This window comes from Ammospiza caudacuta, chromosome 1, assembly GCF_027887145.1.
Source record: "Ammospiza caudacuta isolate bAmmCau1 chromosome 1, bAmmCau1.pri, whole genome shotgun sequence".
NCBI classification, from domain to species: Eukaryota; Metazoa; Chordata; class Aves; order Passeriformes; family Passerellidae; genus Ammospiza; species Ammospiza caudacuta.
In genome coordinates this window covers 69,581,318-69,601,539 of record NC_080593.1, presented here as the reverse complement: position 1 = coordinate 69,601,539, position 20,222 = coordinate 69,581,318, and the positions used below count along the sequence as shown (strand labels likewise).

Here is a 20,222-nt window from a genome sequence, read left to right as displayed (position 1 = left end):
GGTGCAAACACTTGTTTTCACCTCCATTGTAAAAAATGAAAATCTTGTTGTAAAAAATGAAATCTTGTTCCTTTCAGTGGGGGCTGTGAGGAGTGGGAAATGGTTTTGCATGTAGGTTTTTGTTGACGTTTCACTCTGGTAGTCTTTTGGTTTTTCTGGTGGTCTTCATGACGATAAAATGCAGAGCAATTTAGGGGCAAACAGCAGTACATCTTCATGTGCATTGTTTGAAGGGCAGTTGTGCAAATTCACATTCCTTTCTTACTTTAACAATGTGAATTCAAAGGGAGGAAAGATTGATAAAGGCTGACACTGCAGCTTTTCTATCATAGCATATCTGTGTGACTGTGAATTTTGAGGTCAAAAATCTGAGAGGATCAGTACACAGCTGTGATTCTGTGATAATAGCTGGCAGGTTTGCCAGTTTAAGCTGATTCACTAAAGCTGTGATTAGTTTATCTTGAGATTAGTGGTAGGAGCAGAAGACTGGGGAATGGCACACCAGGTTTTGGGTCACTGGAAGAGGCAGGTGTGTTCTGCAGTCTTGGCAGATGAGTAAATCTTCAGTATATATTGGCCACAGACTAGCTGCAGCAGAGCTGGCTAATTTACCTCAGCAAGAAAGAAGGGGGATGAATTATTCTTTCTGGAGCTTCTGGTTGACCTGACTAGGAAACAGAATTAGCTTGTTCAGGAGGTGGCCTGAGTAGCTTTAGCCTGTGTGCACCAGAGACAACTTTGCAGTCTCTCTCAGCATGGCAGGGAGAGGAAAGGGCAATTTTGTTCATCTGAGAGGATTATCTGAATGTACTGTCAATTTTGACTAAAGCTAAAACAAGGCATGAACATTGGGACCAGTGGTTTTACTGAGCTCACTTCCTTTCTGTGCTGTGGTTAGGTTAATGTCAGCTGTGCAGAACTGCATCATGGCCGGACTCTGTCGAGAAGCTGGAGAGGGACAAAGTGCAGATACTGGTCCAAACTTTCTTTTATTTCCTCATATTGGGCAAGGAATTGATGCTGACCTGGTTTTGCTCTTCTTGGTTTCTTCTCTGTGTTTACAACCTTTGAGTTCTTTTGATTTCTTTAAGAGTGAATTTTTTCAAAGTCATTCATAGGACTTCTAATAAAAATTGCAGCTCTTTTTCTGTCCTGTCTTTCTGGTGTGTTTTGTGAATCTGAAATAAGGTGAATTTCATCTGATCTGAAGTGTTCTTACAGGATGGTGTTGGGTAGCTTAACTGGTTGTGCAGTCAGTAGATGTTTATATGCAGACCTGTGGAAATACAATATGTTTGACTCTTCTCCTGTTTATGCTGCAGGAAACTAGGAACAGTAGCAGTGAAGCCAGTGGTATATTTTGAAATAAATAAGAACTGAGCTGGGTTTTTTTTCTTTGCCATTTGGCTAGTGACAGCTTAGATGTCATCTGGTGTGAATTGGCACAGCTTTCACTGGTGTTGGAGGAGCTTTTATACTAATTCACACCAGCTGAGCTTGTTATGCAGTCCAGTCTGTGCAAATGTGGGTTGGTGTTTTTTTCTCCTTTTTTCCTCTTCTTCTGCTTTCCATCTTGTGCTCTTGTGCTTGGGGGTCTTTTGTTCTGCCCTTCATGCTTTTTCCAGTTCTGACCAATTGCACATAAACTGCAAGCTTGTTTCAGAGTAGAGCTTCTTTACATGAATCCATAAGCTTAACAATTTTGATTCTAGGCTGCATAGATATATATGGGATTTATTTTAAATCCAAAATGAGGATTTATACATTACTATAGCATTTTTTTTTTTACCTATGAAAAACACATACTAGTTTTAATATCTGAATGCATTTCTGCATAGGCAAGCTCTATTTATTTGGTTTGATTTTTGAGAAGTCAAAATGAATACGTACCAAAATCTGCTACTAGTGGTGATTCTTTCTTGGAGTTTGGCAGAAGAGCTTATATTTCTATTGTGACAACAAAAAGTAGGAAGGATTTATATTCATCTAAGGATTGTTATGTCTTAGAGCCTATCCCATCTTACCTGGCTTGGGGGAATTACGTATATTTAGTAGAAAGAAAGCTTATGGGAACATAGATGGTAACTTCATGTGATAATTATCCAAGGACACTTTGATTAATCTGGTTGTATTCTAAAAGGTTGATGACATTTTAAATTGTTCAGGAAAGCAGGCAGTCATGATGGAAACTGCTCAGAAGCTAAAAACCTCTTACAATTATCTGCAACTCGTGTGCAATACATCTTAGACACTGACAAGTAAAATGAAATTGTGATATTTCTCTTGTGTTTATAATAATTTAATCTTAAGTCATACCTGTGCAACTATAAGAATTTTATAGGATTTTGTGGTTTGCATTCTTAGAGGTATGCATATTTTAAAAGTATGTTAATGAAAAAGAGATGAGGAAGGTTATCAAGTTCTGTGCTCCAGCTGAGGAGTGCTCAATCTCACTGGTCTGTCTCATGGCCAGTAACATTTGTATCAGAGAAAAACGAGGGGAAAACCTACAGTAGGGAAATGTGGTAACCAAGTATTCTGTGTCATTCTTTTTAGCCAGGAATGCTTCCCAGTTTGCTGATTAACCAAAACCTGATGATGCTTATTATCCCACACAGACAGTACACTCCACACTTGGAATCATGAATTTTATTATGCGTAGCTTTTCAATATATGTCCAATCTTGAGATTAGTAAGGAAGTTTATATTCTCTTCTGATAAAATGGACTGTTTAAGAATTTTAAATGCAAATCTTAGATTCTTGCTTGTTTTCAGTTTGTCATAGCAAATTCCTCAAAAACAGTATTAGTAGGTTATTGATTAGATGAACTAATTTAAAACTGTATAATTAAGATTCTGTTAACGCAGCATCACCTTGAGGAATTTAATACATTTAGAAGTTCAAAAGCTTCACAAAGTTGGGGCAGAATACAGAAACTTCTGTTGAAGTGCGTTTCTGTGATTCGGACGTCGATTCTAGAAATGAATAATTTGGAGTCATGTTGTTCACTTAGTTAATTGGTCACTTGGTTCCTTTGAGCAAATAACCAGTATACTTCAAATTTCATCATTTAGAAGCTAAGGTTAATTGTAGCACTTCCCTAAGGCTTGATGTTTGCTAGAAGACATAAAGAACTATGTTACAAAAATACTTCATAAACATTAGTCTTTTAGCTGTGCCTGGTTCTTGTCCCCCACGCTGCACTGCTCCATCACTGCTGGAAAATTATTATCTTTTATTGTTTAATTCCCTTTGGGTTTGAGATAAGCCAGATGGTGAGGTTGTCTTCTAGGAGAGTTTTCTGCTTTGCATTATCAATTTTCCACCCTTACTAGTAGTGGAAGAGTTGCAACATGTAATTCCCTTTGATCTAGATGGTTTTAAGTACCTGTGTGTTGATTTGGTAATACCTGTTATTTCATATATTTAATTTCAATTAAATTTTGTGTGTTTTCATCACAATCTATTTGATTTGAGTGATTTATTTTGTGATTATGATAGGAAGTGTTGTGTTCTTGGCACAGGTTTTGGCCTTCCAAAATATTAAAATAAAATCTAAATAATTATTTCTAAAGATCTAAGGAAAGAAGGCAAAAAATACTGTTTAACATTGTTTTCAAGAACTGCATAGATTTTACAGGATGTGAAGCTCAGCAGTTTACCATGTTAGCTGATCCTTTGCAGAATTCAGTCTCTTGTGTAATTGGACATATGGTATCTTTAGAAACCTGTGGGAACCCTTAAAATCTTGTTGACTGTAAAATGTTCTACAATAAAGAGTGTGTGAGTCCATGTGTGAAATTTTGTTTTCATTTAAAAAAAAAAAAAAGATTAAGTAGTGGGTTCTGGCTCTAAGACTAAGAGTCCTTCCTACATACCATAAATTATTAGACACTTTGCATAACCTGTATGGCAGGAACTTGTTAGGTCTCCCAATCCCCAGAAGCTCAGGAATTGGCACCCAAAGTCAGCTTTTCTTAAAGGAGATTTTGCAGCCCTTTTCTGTCTCATCTATGAAATGGTGCCATAATCCCAAGAGCTGTGTTAAATATTAACGTGTTTGTCCACTTTGCCTTGAAATGATGAAGTGCTCCATAAATAACAAGTGACATTTATAGAAGTTCTTCTGATTGTGGTTTCATGGGGAAGGTAAGCCAAAGGTGCTGCTTGAAGGATGTTGCCGTATAAAAAACCCAAGTGATGTGCTTAACCATTCACCACTCTGCAGAAAAAATTGACAGGGAGTTTGCATGTAAATGAGCTCAGGGCATATTAGTTTAAAATGTAATCTATTGAGAAAGAAAGTCTCCGTGCCATGTTTACCCTCTTTGGCAATGTTATGATGCAGTCTTGCAGGCTCCTTTTCTTTTAAAGCCCACTGGAATCGTGTGTAATTTCTATGTATTTTCTGTTGAGGTTAGTATTTTGAGCTTTCTCCTGCCTGAAAATTCCTCCTAAGCAAAGACTGAGCATGATTTTCCTATAAAGAATTACAAGCACACACACAAAGCCATCCTCAGAGAATCATGTGTGTCTGAGGGACCTCCTGAGCTCTGTGGTCCAACCCCTTGCTCAGCACAAGTCCAGACAGAGCAGTTTGCCCTGGGCTTTGTTCAGTCATGTTTTAAATTGCTCCCAGCAGAGCCTGTACCCATCTATCACTGCAGTGAAGTGAGCTGTCCCTTCGTGTCTGTAATCCTGGTGAGGTCACGGCTCTGGGACTGCGCTCAGACTTTTAATTCCTCCTGTTTGCCTCCCGTGCTGCGTGCGTGTGCATCCAGTTTTGCTTTCAGGAGAGAGGCAGAGGATTCCTAGAGCTGGTCATGCCACTTTTTGAAGCAGCTGAGGGTTTCCATTGCCTTTAATATTCGCAAGATCCCTTGCCCAGCAGAGGGAAGGGTTCAGAGCCCATGGTGGCACAGTGAGTGATGGGATTTGAGCTGATTCAGTCTTTATCCACAGCTATGCTGATATAACTTACATTTAGAAATGCTGTTATTCAGTGAGTTTCAGTGGGTATATGAAGATAAACTTAGTATGTGTTCAGCTATTTCTTTACAAGATGTACAAATGTGCATCAGCTGTTAAAAGGTGACCCCTCTGTGTTTTTATTTTGTTGCTTTTTCTTTTTCCATTTCCTGAGCAAGGGAGAGAGTGAGGAGGGAAGCAAGATCTAAGGCTGCTTTGTGCTGGAAAACTTGATGTTATTTGCTGTGAATATGGTAGTTGTGATAAAAAGCTTGGAAAACCTCCATTAAAGTAAAATGCAAAATACGAAAAAAAAAAAAAAGAACTAAACTGCCTAGCATATTCTTCCTACCTTAAAAAAAAAAAAAAAAAAAAAAAAAAAAGAAACTATGTGTTTCTGTAAAGGGATTAAGAAACTCCAGATGGCTGTTAAAAAAAAAATTAAAATGGGGGTGGAGAAAGTCAAGAAGAAACAGTTTCTATTGACTTGTTCTTTCTTTTTTGGAAAGGTCACTGAAAATTTACACAGTGACAGAATAGAAACCCAATTAGTATCTGTCCTGTAAAACTAAATGTTAATTTATTTCAGATTCTCCTCTATTGACAAGTGGGACTGATATTCAGGATGGACTTCTCTACCTAAGTACAGGGCAAAAATTACCAGACTGGTTATCAGTTTCTATAGCAATTGCTGTCAATTTTCAAACTGTAAAGAAAAAAAGATATAATTAAATACTAACTGTATGTTTATTTTGTAGAAAGATTATTCTTTTAATTATATTTCTGATGGCTATAAAATATACAACTTGGTAAGGCAAGGTAATCTTAAAAACACAGCATCCTCTTTGTCTAGTGCTTAAAAAAAAGATTCCAGTAGAAAATACTATTTCATTAATTGTCATTACATAGGAGTTAGAGATTTAGGGGGTCTAACATTTCCTTTATCATTCATTTCTTTAGGTGTCAGTGGTGCACTACCTTTACAAAATTAACTTCAGTGCATAACAAGAGATTAATTACCAACTGCAAAAAAGGAATATTATCTAGAGAGCTAGTGACTTTTTTAGAGAAGGGAATCTCTTTAATAAGGGGTCTTAAATTGCAGTTCTTCAAATGAGCAAGAGAAATTATTCTTCTTATAGTCCAGAAAGAGAAGCAGATAAATAGCCTTCTCTGATAATTCATTTAAATATTTTAGCAGTGAATTAAAATACCATCTAATCAAAGCAGTATCCTTTCCTTTATGTTGTATGCTTATCAGAATATTTCCATGCACACCATCCACAAGGAAGACACAAAACTCACTGAGTGGAGGTCAGATCTTTCCCATTGAGTTGCTGTGACAGTGACTCAGAGAACACACTTGGGCACATCTCTGCATCCCTGCTGAGACTCTGGGGTAGAGACTGTGGTCTGTCCTCCACGCCCCTGCTCTGTGCATGGAATGAGGTGATGTTTGGTGGGGAAGGAACTGTAGTGAGGTCTGCATGTTTGGGTTTTTTCCTGTTGACTTCAGTGATTATGTACTGCTGTAGTTTTGAATCAACTTCTAGTCAAGTCTAAGTCTGTCTTTAGCCCACCTTATTTGCAGGTTTGTGTGCTCATTGAAGGAGACTGTTATTTTGGGGGGAGGCAAAAGGCATAGAAGAGGTGTGTGTCTGTGTTCAGTAAGCAGTACTGTCTTTCTGAGAGTCTGGGCCTCTGGGTAAAGCAGATCTCTGCTGGGGTGGAGGGCTCAGACACATTCATCCCTGGGAGTTTGTTTAGCTCTGGTTTCCTCTGCAGACTTGCAGTGTGGGCTCTCTGGTCCATGACTTGCTGTCAGCTGAACTCATCCAATGTTCACCATGGGATGGATGTGGCTGAGTCAGGCTCTCTGCAGTTCAGTCCAGGGCTGTAGGCATCCATTGGCACTCTCCCAGGACACAGGAGACCTGCTCCCTTGGAACTTTTGTGCTGTACCCCAATGACACAGAGAAACATTCATCATCCTACAGCATCCTGGGCAGAACAGGGCGAGGGGAGGTTAGGAGTGTTTAGAAAGCAAAGAACATTGCTGAGTTTGCTTCTTCTCCTATGGAGGACCATTATCTGATTCAGTTTCCAGGATAATCATTCCTCTGTGGATGAATTTGAGCTGCTTTCGTGGAGGATACTGCTCTAGCGAGTGTCTGCCTCACTAAGGCAGTAGTTGGGAAGGAAGCATGAAATGGGTGCCTTTAATGACAGCAGGAAAGAGCAGTCTGTGCCCTTGAATGCTGCTCTGCCTTCTCTTCCTTCCTGAAGAAAAAAGTTCCTCGTTGAGTGTAGCAACATCTTTGAACTTAAATTTTTCGCATGTGGCCACTCACTGTGTGCTTTTTGTTGTCCCAGTGCCTGACTTGAGACCAGGGGGTCTGATTTGCAGAAGTGTCTATTGCTCACAGCAGCAGCTGCAGTAATGGGGAGCTGTTCTTTGAACACATTAAACCCCATGATCTCCTTGGTGCTCAGAAACATCAGGCCCCAGGTATGTCAGATTGGGAGCAAAATTAATGCTTTTGATCTTCAAGTGCCCAAGTTGCAGCTTCAATACAGGAGACAGTAATACTTCCCCAACTTACAAAGACATGCAGAAAAAGGGAAGAAAAGACATCAAATATTTTGCAAACATTTAAATATTGTGGAACCGAATGCTTCATTGGGAAGCTCATAAAAGAAAGAATGTGTCTTCAGAGCTCGGCTTGAGTATTGCTCAGTGCACAAAGCACTTGGGGTACGTATCAGCAATGCAAGGAATGTGAGCAGGGACCATTAACCATTGTCTCTTCTCTGTGCTGAACAGAGCAAACTCTCATGGAAAGATTGATACTTGTTTGTCTCACTGCAGGCAGCATCGTAATGTATTGCTAAGATGAGAGCATTTTAGTGTTCCTCGGGCAACCTTAATTCTACTTTTTGAGAATATCTGAATGTTTCATTGAAACACCAAGTGTTGTGTTAAGGCTCACTTTTGTGGGCCGTTTTCTGGATGTTTTAAATTGAAAACTGAAAAATGGAAGTATTCTGTTGTATATCATCACATTCTTATGAGTCATCAGTGTAATATAATTACAAGTATTGTAGAGTAATTCCATGTGTACACATCTCGATTACATATACAAAATATTAGACAAAACTGAGAATTTATATGAACATAGTGGGAGAAACATAGGGCTTTTTTTCAAGTAGCTATGAAAGATTGAGTGCTTTATGTGGCAGCCTTAGTCTTCTTTGAATCTTTTCTAAGGAAAATCCTTCCTCATTCACTGGTAAATAAAGCTTTTTGGTGCTGTTGACCACTGTGTAATGGTGTAAACTGTTCTATAGAGTAGAAATACCTAGGTGTATATGTATGTATAGCTAGGCAGAGGGCAGGTCATCCTGCAACCCATCCCTCACTTGTATATGTGTTCCATCATCTTTTACATGCCTTGTAAACTTCATGGAAAGAGTAAGAAAGAAGCCTCTGCAAAAAACAGCTAATGTGCTTCAATTAATTATTTCAAGGATTTCAAGCAAAACTTTTTCTTCTGTCTTTTCCTAAGCTTTTCTTATATATTTTAGGTGAGACTTTATGATGTTACATTTCTTTCATCTCTAATAGCTGGTAATATTGGATTGTGTGAAGCTCCTTCAACCACTTTATGCCAAATTTTAATACAATTTATGTCACCTTTTAACAAAATCATTGTACTTCAGAGAAAAAAAGGTACTGCTGCCAGAATTCATTAATTTTGTACAAATCTAAGTAAATGAAAAAGAGTTACTTTGAACTTTAAAGAACAATTACTTAAACATTTTTGTCACCTATTTCATATGGAGATGGTGGCTTAATTTTAATCACTAACCTAAATGTTCTACTCATAAACAAGAAAAGCATGGAGGTCTGGCTGTAATTCTGTAGTATTACTGATGAATAAGATGACTTGAAATAAATTACATATGTTATAATTAGTTTTTTAAGTGGCTATAGATACTTTGTGCAGTGCAGGAAGAGGGAAATAAGGACAGGGGAGTACTTGGAACATAATTTCCATTGTGTTTTTATCATATGAGTACCAAAATGATGAAGGAAATTGCTAGAAATGAGGAAACTAATTAAAAGAAATTTGAGAGAGAAATCTAAAAGAGATATTAACATGAGGTGATTGCTCTGAGATGAAAGATTTTTGTTATTTTCCTTGTAATTACACAGTGATGCTAGTTTCATAGCAAAACTTGAAGCTGAAATGAATGCATAGGGTCAAATTCTAGCCTGATTTACATGTCTAAAAGTTAAGTGTTTATTTCTGCATTTCTTATGATAGAGTGAATAATTATTTGGGTCTTCTCTCCCTATTTACAGTAGAACTGAAGGATCTGGTTTAGATCAGATGCTTTGCAATGTTTAGTTACTGGTTAAGTAGCCACCAGTGTTGCCCAGAATTATGTTGCTTCTCAGCATCTTCTTGCAGATACCTCTGCATCTGCTTGGAAGCCTCCCCAGGTCCCAGGAGAATATATTCATAGCCATCAAATTGTAAATGACCAAAACATGACTCAGTGGGAGGGAGAACTCTTTTCCCTTGAGTGAAACCCTTCAGTTTCTGCCCCAGAAGAGCTCTGGACATGACAGGACCTCTGAGCAGGTGTAGGATTAGGCACAGCTCAAGTCCTTTACCTGGTGATGCATTTCAAAGGGTTGTTGCTTCACAGAAGTCAAGCAGTGCACTGCAAAGTGAAGAACCTAATATCTAAGTTCAGATTTTGCCCCATCTGGGTGCTCCTGGGAACATGAAGATGAGAGGAGATTTTGGGCTCAGGAGGAAGAGCAGGACATGGCTCGCTATGTCTTTTCCTGGGGCACAGAATTGAGTATCCTGAGGTGTGTGTGCTACAGCTATATACTTTCCCTTTTTACATACCTGTGTACAAAATGTACCAGAACACTAGTTAAGCATCCCTAGCTGTGTTACAGGTGCAGATAAAGGTATTTGCAGGTGTTCAGGTTTGACAAATGCCAGCTGGAAACACTGAACTCGAGAGCAATATAGAGAGAAATGCAAGAGGGTCTTTTGTGACATTGTCTTCAAATCCCATTTGCTAATGTCTGTAATTACATGTTTAAATCACATCTATGTCTTTAATAGCATGAGACCTATTGACAGAAAATATTTTATCCAGCAACATCAATGGTCAAATTTTTTAAGATGGGGGATCAATGAGTAGGCTTGGATTGGGAAGCCACTCTTTGAAGAGCCTTTTGTGAGCAAAAGTAAGAAATGTCCTTCAAGCTGTTGTGGCACAGAGCTGATGGAGTAGTTCTCTAGTAAGAAGAAAGAAAAACTGGGAGTAGTGCTTCTGAACAAAATGGTTTGATCCTGTGCTATGTGACAATACATTTAAATACACCCGGACCTTTTATATTGTGCCTTCTTAAAAATAAATAAATTGTGTATACCCAGAATCTTGTCAGAGCTGATACGAAACACATGTAGTGGAATTCATTGGAGTTCATTGCAGTTGGACTATAAATGCTGTACTTCAGTATGAAATCTTCTCTCAGCTTTACCATCAGAATACTGAAGAACTATTGACAGAAAGATTTTGAAATTCAATATTTTACATTTATTGTGTGTCTTACCTAAATCATCTGGAAAGGAAGGACTATTATCCCAACTCCAGTTATAACAAAAGTGATGCCTAAGTGATCATAAGGCTTTTCATTACTTTCTTCCCAAGAATGAATTTGTGGCAGAGGAGCTAAATCGTAAACCTTATCTGTCTATTATTTTTATATATTGTAAAGCCAAGGAACCCCAGTCATAAACTCAAGGCTTCTTTATGGTACATGCTGTAGAAAAACAAAATGTGGTATCAGTCCCTGCCTGTGGAAGTTGAATTTATTGTGCAATGTCAAGCTTTTGGAGTAATCACAAGAGTGTGCTGCTGTCAGCTGAACATATTTTTTAACCTTTTTATATATATGCAGGTGTTCTGGCTGTTCTGATTCTTGAACAGGGATATTGAACATGCTGAACAGTGTCCTGTGCTATGATAGATAAACTGCTACCTCTGGATCTTTTGAGGATGTCTTAATCTTGTGAAGACTATCCCACATTGTGATGATCTTCGTGTTCTTGTTCCTTGCTCTGTCTGTTGTTCTGCAGGAAAAGGCCATTTTGTAAGACACTAAGAAGTCAACTTTGGTCAAATTTTCCCAAGAAAGTTGCATCTGGAGCAATGAATATATGTGAAGGGAATTTGACCATCTGTACTTACACCCTGAAAAAAGAGATTCATAATTGAATTTCTGAACTGTATTGTAGGCTTAGTCTTTCTCTTATGTGGGAACCCCTCATGTATTCCTTTATAGCATTTATTTTTTCAAATCTCGTAGCCCCAGTGTCTAGGGAGATTTAACAATATTAGAAGATATTAAAAAGCCCAAACTCTCAAAATCCAGCTTTTCCTGAATGAACAAAACATAAAAAAAGGAATTGGAGTTTGCTTTTGCTTACAAGGAACAAAAAGAGCAATACTGTAGCCTGCAGGCAGAGCCAGGGGGAAAAGAATGAATGAGTAAATTAATTTTTTGCTCTGTGACATAAATTAGGACAGCAAATTGCACTGTCATCCATTGAAAACATTCAGCCTTGAGACAGGAGTAAGGAAAAAACCCTCAAAAACTAAGCAAGCCATTTGTTCAGCTATGCAGGCTGAAATACAGAGAAAAAGAAAACCATATACCATTAAAGTATTTATAGTTACTGACTAATGTCTTGAATTGCTCTTGGGAGTTAAGTGGATGCTTTATTATACATAATTTGAAAGGTGGAATGCTATTGCAGTGTATAGTTGTGAACACTGAAAAAATATCCTAGGATGTAAGTAAGGTTCTGTTTAATGGTGGATTTGTCATTGATTATGTTGGGAATGCTTAGGAGAGCTTGCAGGAACCAGAGAGATGGTCTTGGGAAAAAGTAGGAAGACGGAAAGGAGCAAGGAAGGAGGACTGAGGAATTCATAACTTCAGAAACAGAAAGATGAAAAAAATTGAAGTTAAAAGTATCAATTGAAGGTGGGAAAAAATAGGGAGAGCTTCTCCTTGTTGTTGCTTTGGTTTACTCTTTTCTCTTCTTGCTCATCTTGTTTTCCTGTCCTTTTCTGCCCTGGTCATTAATTTCTCCCTATCAGAAATGTTTTCTTCCCAGCTACTTGATCTGTTGAAATCTTGGTAAAATGGTAGAATGAATGTTAATTATGTATTAGAAGAAAGCAGAATCTGGTGGATGGCTTCCCTGGGTAGATTTTTTAAGCAGACTGTTCTTTTAGTATATACTTGGTTCTTCTGGTTATAGAACAAAAATAAACATACTTATGAAAACTTATTCGAAACCTTTAAAGTTCTTTTGCTTAGTTTGCAAATGGAGAGAACAGAACAGAGCAGTCTGACCCAGGAGACGTAGCTGTGGTCTCAAAGTGACTATTATTGTTAGAAAATTATTCCACAGATGAGATTCAGAAAGATAAGTTCTCTTTACATAGAATGGGCATAATTGAATGTTTACTTCTTTTCTTGAGTTTTTGAAGAGTGGCTTTTTTAGCATGCGTAGTCTGAATGCCAAGTCCTCATTTTAGGGTGTAATTTAAGCTGAGTTGCACACGGGAGCCTGAATGTATCACTTTAACCGAATTACATGAGAACACTGTGATGGTCCTGATTTTTGCTTTCTCTGGAGAGGAGTTCAGAGAAAACTTGGGTAAGCTTTTTGGCCTCACTTGCTTAAGATTCCAGCCACATGACCTTGCAGTTTCAGAAGCTCTTCTCTATTTGACTAACACCTTAATATTACTTTTTTTCCATGTAAAGCTTTTTACTCCCTACATATGGGAGTTTTAGCTGAAATAACTTAGGTAAATAATAAAGAAATAATTTATAATGGCTTATTTTTAACACAAGTAAACACATTTGCTTCATTACTGTGGCATTATGCATTCCTAGTCTCTAGAAATAAGTAAATATTTATTTTGCAGAACTTGTTTTTCAAATCCTGATTCGTAAGCTGTCCATTAATCACACAGAACTCAAATCTGGGCCTTGGCATTTGTTTCCAGAATTTGTGGTATTTTGTGTCAAGTTGCATGTTCATTTTGTCTATAACTTACTTTCTGTACAGTTTAAAGCTGATTTGTGTGGTAAAACATGATGCGTAATCCACATGCCCTTGAGAATCTGTTCACCCCTCTTCCCACCATTTCAGTTCTAGAACTGGCTCCATTAAGAGTCATAGTTTGGACTGAAAGGAGGAGATCAAATTCAGGTCTTTGCTTCTGGAGCTCATCCCAGATTTCAGCTACTCATACTTTGGGTTTATTAATTTTTGTGCATTTTGTGAAGAACACCTTCTATGCAGGCTGTTGTGTATTCATGATTTTGCCTCAGTCCAAGATCAAAATTTAATTTCTTTCACTTTTCAGTAACTGCTGAGTATGACAATTTGAAGACCCAATTTAGGGTCTATTGAAAGAAAGATTTCTTTATTGGCAGTTTTACAGAAGTAGCAAAAATTTTTAAATAAAAGCCGGTATCGATACAAAAATAAGTATGACTGGAATGTAAACCAAAAAGGTTTTGTAAACCTGTTACTAGTACTATGTTGAAAATTATGTCTTTAAATTGTTGTACAGAGCAGAATGTCTTGCCTCACACTCCTTGAGAGGGTGGGTGTTTCTGTCTGTGTTTTTTTCTGAGGATTCAAGGCAATATAATCCATTAATTCTGGCAGGTCATTATTTATGCCCTAGTGAATAATTGGGAAGGTTCCAATCCTGACTGAGCAAATTTAACTTTCATTTAACATTGCTTTTTGGAGAATGACTTGCTTGGTCTACATTACATGTAAACTGATTCACCTGGGCTTGAAGCTTAAGTCCAGGATAAATAGATATGACTTATCAAGGAAGATAAGGATTCTTGAGCTTCTCTGTTAGACAGAGCTGCAATGGTGCAACCTTCTGACATCAGGTTTGGGCTGTCCTAGCTCCCAGTGTGGGAAGCCAGTCAAACTGCTTTATCCTTTCCTCCTCCATCTTTTGGCTACCTGACAAGCAAAGCTTCCAGCAATTTTCTTCTGGTGAGGAGTCAAATTTTTCATGTGAGGCAGCAGGAGCCTGGCAGTATAAAAATCTTTGATGGCCAGTTTGGGAAAGCTCATGTGTCAGGAAATCTTTATCTGTTGGGCTGTGTTATTTCAAGCAGTGATGCTATGATTGCCCCACCAGGTCCCTGGAATCTGCTGCTTTGGCCAGGTCCCCTCATCAGAACCTCAATTTTAATTTTGCCATGTTTAATGCTGTTCTGTGTTCACTCTTCCTGTCTTCTTGATTCACGTTCACTTGACTTCTTTGCATAATACTTGCCAAAATTTGGTGCATTTAAACATGTATTTGTGTTGGGAAAGCTATGGGTTGCTCCCTCCCTCAACAGGATGATTACTGGCTCATTTAATTTCTAAGTCACCTGATAATTTCCAGTCAGAAATATGTTTGGAAGCATGCATTAATCTTGTTGAGTCCCCCAAGGAAGTTGTTCAAATGACTTAAGTGAATGCTTCATTGACTTGGAGCTTTACAAATAGAAGGTTGGAGAAGAGATCAGAAACAAAATAACTGAAGATTCAGAGTGCAGAGATTTGCTAGTGCTGATTTGAAGAGGAATTTTAATAATCTGAATTTTCCTTTTTGTTTCATTTATTTTATCTGAGACGAGGCAATTCTTCACTGATACAGCTTTCACTGGAGACATTTGAGAAGCTTGTGGTTTGAAGGCTGATAATTGTACAAGGATCATCCAAAAGACAAGTTCAGTTTGGTGAATAGGTGTTTAATCATAGCTCAGATGACAATGCTCTGAGCTGCTAGGCAGCTAGCAGAATTTCTTTGTCTGCTATGAATAAAAAACCTGTGAAGTGTCCCAGTCCTTCTAAAAAACCCCAACAAACCAAGCAAGAAAACCAGAATAGAAAAAAGTTGCTGATACAAAATCAAGACATTCATTGCAGAGTTCAAGTTGATAGCAAGTCACTGAGGAAAAAGGTGTTACAGTGAAAACCATTGTCATATCAAAATAATAAAAAAGCTCAAGTTATAAATGCAAAGCTTTGCTAATCAGAATATACACCTGTTCTTCTCTTCTGTCATATTTTTTTCCCTGTCTGATCTACCAGGAATCATCACTAGTATGAGGAAGGACGATCATCACCCCCATCATGTATACTTTATTGAGCATCTGTGAATTAATAATGCTGGTGCTTAATCTGGCATCTTTAGGTTTCAAGTTTAATTCCTCTGTTGAGAGTAAGCAGTGACCATTCAGAACCCTGATGGATATTGCTCCTGGTGCTTTACTTTACATCTGGAGGAGGGGATTGATCTACACAAATGCCCATATGTATGTGAAAATCTGGTACTTCTGGAATGAATAGGAGCTCTGTCACTGAGGCAGGAGTTGCTGATCTAGGAAAGGCAAGCTGAAAGTTTAAAGAAGCAGCACCATTGTAATGAATTATATTCCCTTTTTCACAGCCATACAAATGTAATTAATATACTGGTGTATGGAGAGGAGTAGTACTTTTAGCATGGAAGAGGAGCAGTTTATGGTCTATGTTTAAAGTCAAAGTTCAGAATTGCTCCCAAATACAAATTTCAATATGTTCTTTGTAGTCACTCTGTTTTCTCTCAAAGTCAGCAGAAGCAAGTTGTGCAGTTCTTCATATAATGTAGCATGGATTGCATGTTTCCAGAGTCAGAGCTGCTCATAGTCTGCTGGTTGGTCTAAGCACTGTTTTCAGCATCTCTGCCATGAGTTCACACCCAGTCCTCTATTTTTTAGGACTTCCACAGTTCAGTTGATGAACTGTCTGCTTTCAAATGTCAGAAAGTGCAAAATCTTACCTTTGAGCACACGAGGAGGGTCAGGCAGAATATCCTGACTCCTCTATGAAGTGCTCTTACAAGTTTATGTAACTCTGTGGCAGCACAATACTGCTGACACAGCAGATGAGACACAGCCTCTGCCCAGGACCTGTTATTCCAGAAAAATAGGCAAGTTCAGGTGAATTAATGGAATTGAAGTTGTGAGTGTGTCTCTTTTCCCAAGCTTGGTATGCCTCCCTCTATTTGAACAGAACTCAGGCCTGTTTAGTCTCAGCATTGAACACAACAGGATAACTCAGCATGTCTGTCATCAGTGCCTAAACAATGGGAGCTGTTTCCTTTCTGATAGCAGATAAGGGTCAGAAATAAGACTTGTGCTTCCACCTTCCTGCCGGAAGTTGGGAAAGCTGCTGAATTCAAAGTTTCCAAAAAATTAGTTCAGATTGATACTGGAGGGGTTGCTGTGGCCCTGGTGCATAGCTGTGAGATGTGCAGTGATGTTGTGTGACCCAGGAGCACACTGCAAGTGCTGATGGTGTGAAGTCAAGTCTGTCACACATGCACACATCCATTCAGCTGGTGTGTTTGTTTAGGCATTTGTTTAAGTTTTTAAAAGCTCTGAGCCTTTGTGAGGGCTTCTGGGCTCTCAGCTGATTTCAAAATCAGTAGGCTGATGGCTAAACACAGACTTAGTTTTTTGTGTTGAAAAGATCCCTATTTGCATGAATCAGTGCTCCTGCCCTATAAATGAAGGAAGGTATGAATATTTACTTTCCTGACAGAAATGTTGCATCATTAATATCTGTACAGCTTTTCTTTATTAAATATTCTTGTCCTTTTATATTTAGTGCTGCATAAAAGAGACTTGTTAATGTGAGAGCAGTGGCATTTCCCAGGAACAGCAGCTCAGGATTTCCCTGGTTGGAGGTGTGATGCTAATGCAACAGTGCCTCACATCCCATTGCTCTGTTTCTTCCAGAAGCCTCAAAAGAGGCAATTATGGTCTTTTGAAATGTTGGTGATGATGTTAATGCTCTGTAGGCTTGACTTGGTCTGTCAGACCAAGGAAAATACTCTGAACAGGGAATTCATGTTTGTGAGTCTTATGAAACAGCGGAGTCAAGTGAGGAAATGCTCAGCTCTAAGCACAGTGAATGGTAGTGATGTATAGCATTATGCTGCATTTCTCAAGCCTGTCTGAAACTTTGGACACAGATTGTGAAGGCTGTGGCTTTGTTTTATTGTCACTTTTGGTTCCTGGGCTCAGTGATGTGCTCAGTCTTGCTGCACTTTTTGATTTAAGTAGGATCTGTCCTGTAGCCTTTAGATCATTCATTTGACACTTACTTGTAAGATTTTCTGGTTTTGCATTTCACCTTTTTCTTTATTCCCTCTTAATAAATGGGTGAACATTTTATCAGTAATTTTCCATGTTGTGAACTTAAGCTCTTGAATTTTTATCTTGTGTGTTGCAGCTGGTGCTCAGGATAAAATTGGCTGGGCATTTGGCTTGGGTTTGGAGAGGCTGGCCATGATCCTGTACGATATCCCTGACATCCGACTGTTCTGGAGTGAAGATGAACGCTTCTTGAAACAATTTATTGGGCCTCACATTTGGCAAAAAGTAAAGTTCCAGGTAAAATTACATATACATGATAATAATTTACTGTGATGTATGTGCATTCCTAATGAATATCACATAATTAAAATTCTGAGTCGTTAAAAGATTAGATTTTAGTGCAACAGCTTTACAGCTATCGTGATTCTCTGATGTACTGCAGTAAAATCCAGCTTTTGATAATAACATTTTTTTCAACTAGATAATGTTTAAGTTTCTGCTGATACCCAGTCAACATCCCCGTTTTGAATAATGCTTAAGCATATATTTAACTTCTAAATATATCCAGAATAGGGATAGATTTAGGCCTGTGGTTTGGTTATGTTATGGTTTGGTTATGTTCTTGAGTTGTGTCCATGATTCTGTTTCATTATAAATATGTGTCTGATGCAAAGCACTCAAGGATCACAACACATTCTCAATTTTTTCCATTGTTTTCACTCTACAATCATTGATGTCAATGTGAGTTGCAATGTTAACCTTTGGCAAATTCTTTGTGGATGTGCCTTCCCATTTTCACTGTCAGCTCTTTTCTCCTGGCATTAGAGGGGAGAGTGCAGGCTCAGCTTATATTTGTTTTGTGACTCCTCTGCTGTGGTGATTTTTGTAGTTAGCAACCTTGTCTTGCTTTTTGTACTCACAAAGCAATCAGGCATGACTGGATTGAGTGGAAATGCTGCTTCCATAATACTCTTTAGCAGGAGCACAGGGAGGTTCAAGTCAGGTGGTGTCAGCTGCTCTTTGGGGGAGTTGAGCTGACATAGATGCTTGACAAAGTCTGAAACGCTCAAGTTTGGTTTAGTTTGTGTACAGCTTGATTATGTTTTTTTAAGAATGTAATTATTCAAGGGAAAATCAACAGTAATAGATGACATTTGAGTAATCTCCACACCAGTAGCAGCATCCATCCATTTGTTTTTAATTCATGTCAATTCTTGCATATCTTGTTTGGTAGCATCAAAATACTGTTTGAGATAAGTTTGGGGGATAGTTTTGCCTTTTTTCGTTTCGGTTTGGGGAATTTTTTTGGTTGATTGGGGTTTTTTAATTTGTTTGTTCGGTGATAACTGGCATTAGTGCATTCACCCTGCAGTTAGTTACCTTACAGAAAGACATGATTTTGCCACTGTTCCTGAAGGTTTGTCGGCTTGTAGGTTTCTTTGATCTCCTACAGAATGTTTGTTGCTCTTTTCAGTAAAAAATGCTCAAGTCTCATTTTCAGCCCCTGTCTTTCTGATTTGCTTTGCTGCTGAGCTTGTAGTTTTGTTTATAGATTGCAATCTGATGGAGCTAAGATGAGATTTCTGGCTTGCTTTAAGATTGCGGATCCAAGCTTCCAACTGATATTTGCAGTAGATTGGCTTCTGGGGAAAGGCCCAGATTGTTGGAATGCTATGGACTGATGTTGAGGCTAAGTCAAAGAGAGGGCTGGGTGTCTGACTTCTCTCAGCTGCATGTGGTTTTTGTGTTCAGTTTTAGGTAAGTCAGGTGTAGTGAAGTAATCTGAAGATGGCAAAGGCACAGGTTACTGTGGATAACCTCAGAGGAAAGTACATGGTTTCTAGGAAGCTGAATGTGATTTCTTTTTTAATTGGTGCTGTTTGGTAGCCTTAGTTTTAGTTCTTTTTCTTTTCTAAAGAAAGAGTATGGCCAATGGTTTAGAAAAATATTTTTTTTTCTCTGATATAAGGTACTGCTTAGGGACTTTTAAATTATTATATCTCTTTTATTTTTATTCTTTTTTATTCTTTTTTTTTCATTTTTCCTCCTTTCTGTTTTAATACATACATGCACCTACTTGACTTGGATGTTTCACCTTCAGTTTTGGTAGTTCTCCCCAACTCTTAATTTACATTTTTCAATTCTGTATCTGAAGATAAGAGAATGGAGGCAAGCTTGGGTTTTTGTTTGGAAAGCAAGTCTATATCCAGCTTTTATCTCTTATTTTACCTTGAGCTTTTTCAAGCTCTGTGCTGTACATATTTCTAGTACATATTGGCATTGCTTTCTAAAGGGTTAATGACCCTTCAAATGAAAATACGGTGAAATACTCTTCGTTGCTACCATAAAATCTCCATTTTTTTCTTCTGTTCTGTGTTATTTTTCAGGTATGCTGTAAAACCAAGTTAGCAGACCTTTTGTTCCTGTCTGCTTGCTAAAGAGTCATAATTAATGAATCACATGGTTTATTCATATGATATTCGAAAGAAAACTTTTAGCCTGTCTTCCAGTGTGGATGTTGTAAGAAATCTCAATGGATATTTTAAAAGTGGCAGATTTTCTGCGTGCAAGGCCATGCAGTACTTTTCAGCCTGACTGAACTGAACAAAGACAGACCAAATATTTTGAGAGCCTTTCACAACAGAAATTGAATCCTGTGGCTCAGAAGGTCCAGGTAAATGTCCACCCTTTATGTGATTAACTGAGGAAGACCTCTCAACCTTTAGGAACTCCTCCAAATCCTTTCTTATAATCTGAATATGGTCCACCAACATAAATATTTTTCTTTCTCTTCTTTAAAATGTTCTTCAAATATATGAAGTCCACATGGCATAGCAGTAACCTTTAGCTGGGCTAAATATACTCTTGCTCAAAAACTGCATTTAATTGGAGCATTTTCTTGGGACTTAGAGTATATGTCTTATGCCTTTTAACAGCCTGAATGTGTCAGATTTTTCCCTTTGTCATTAGTTGCTC

At 38.1% G+C, this 20,222-nt stretch overlaps 1 protein-coding gene across 2 annotated transcripts in view; it reads left to right on the top strand.

Moving 5' to 3' along the window:
• Positions 1-20,222, top strand: part of FARS2 (phenylalanyl-tRNA synthetase 2, mitochondrial) — a 228,900-nt gene that overhangs the window by 117,476 nt on the left and 91,202 nt on the right. For both annotated transcript variants that reach the window (XM_058804220.1, XM_058804226.1), the window contains one exon: positions 17,383-17,543. In XM_058804220.1, coding sequence (XP_058660203.1) covers positions 17,383-17,543 — 161 coding nt within the window. The remainder of the gene's footprint in view (positions 1-17,382; positions 17,544-20,222) is intronic.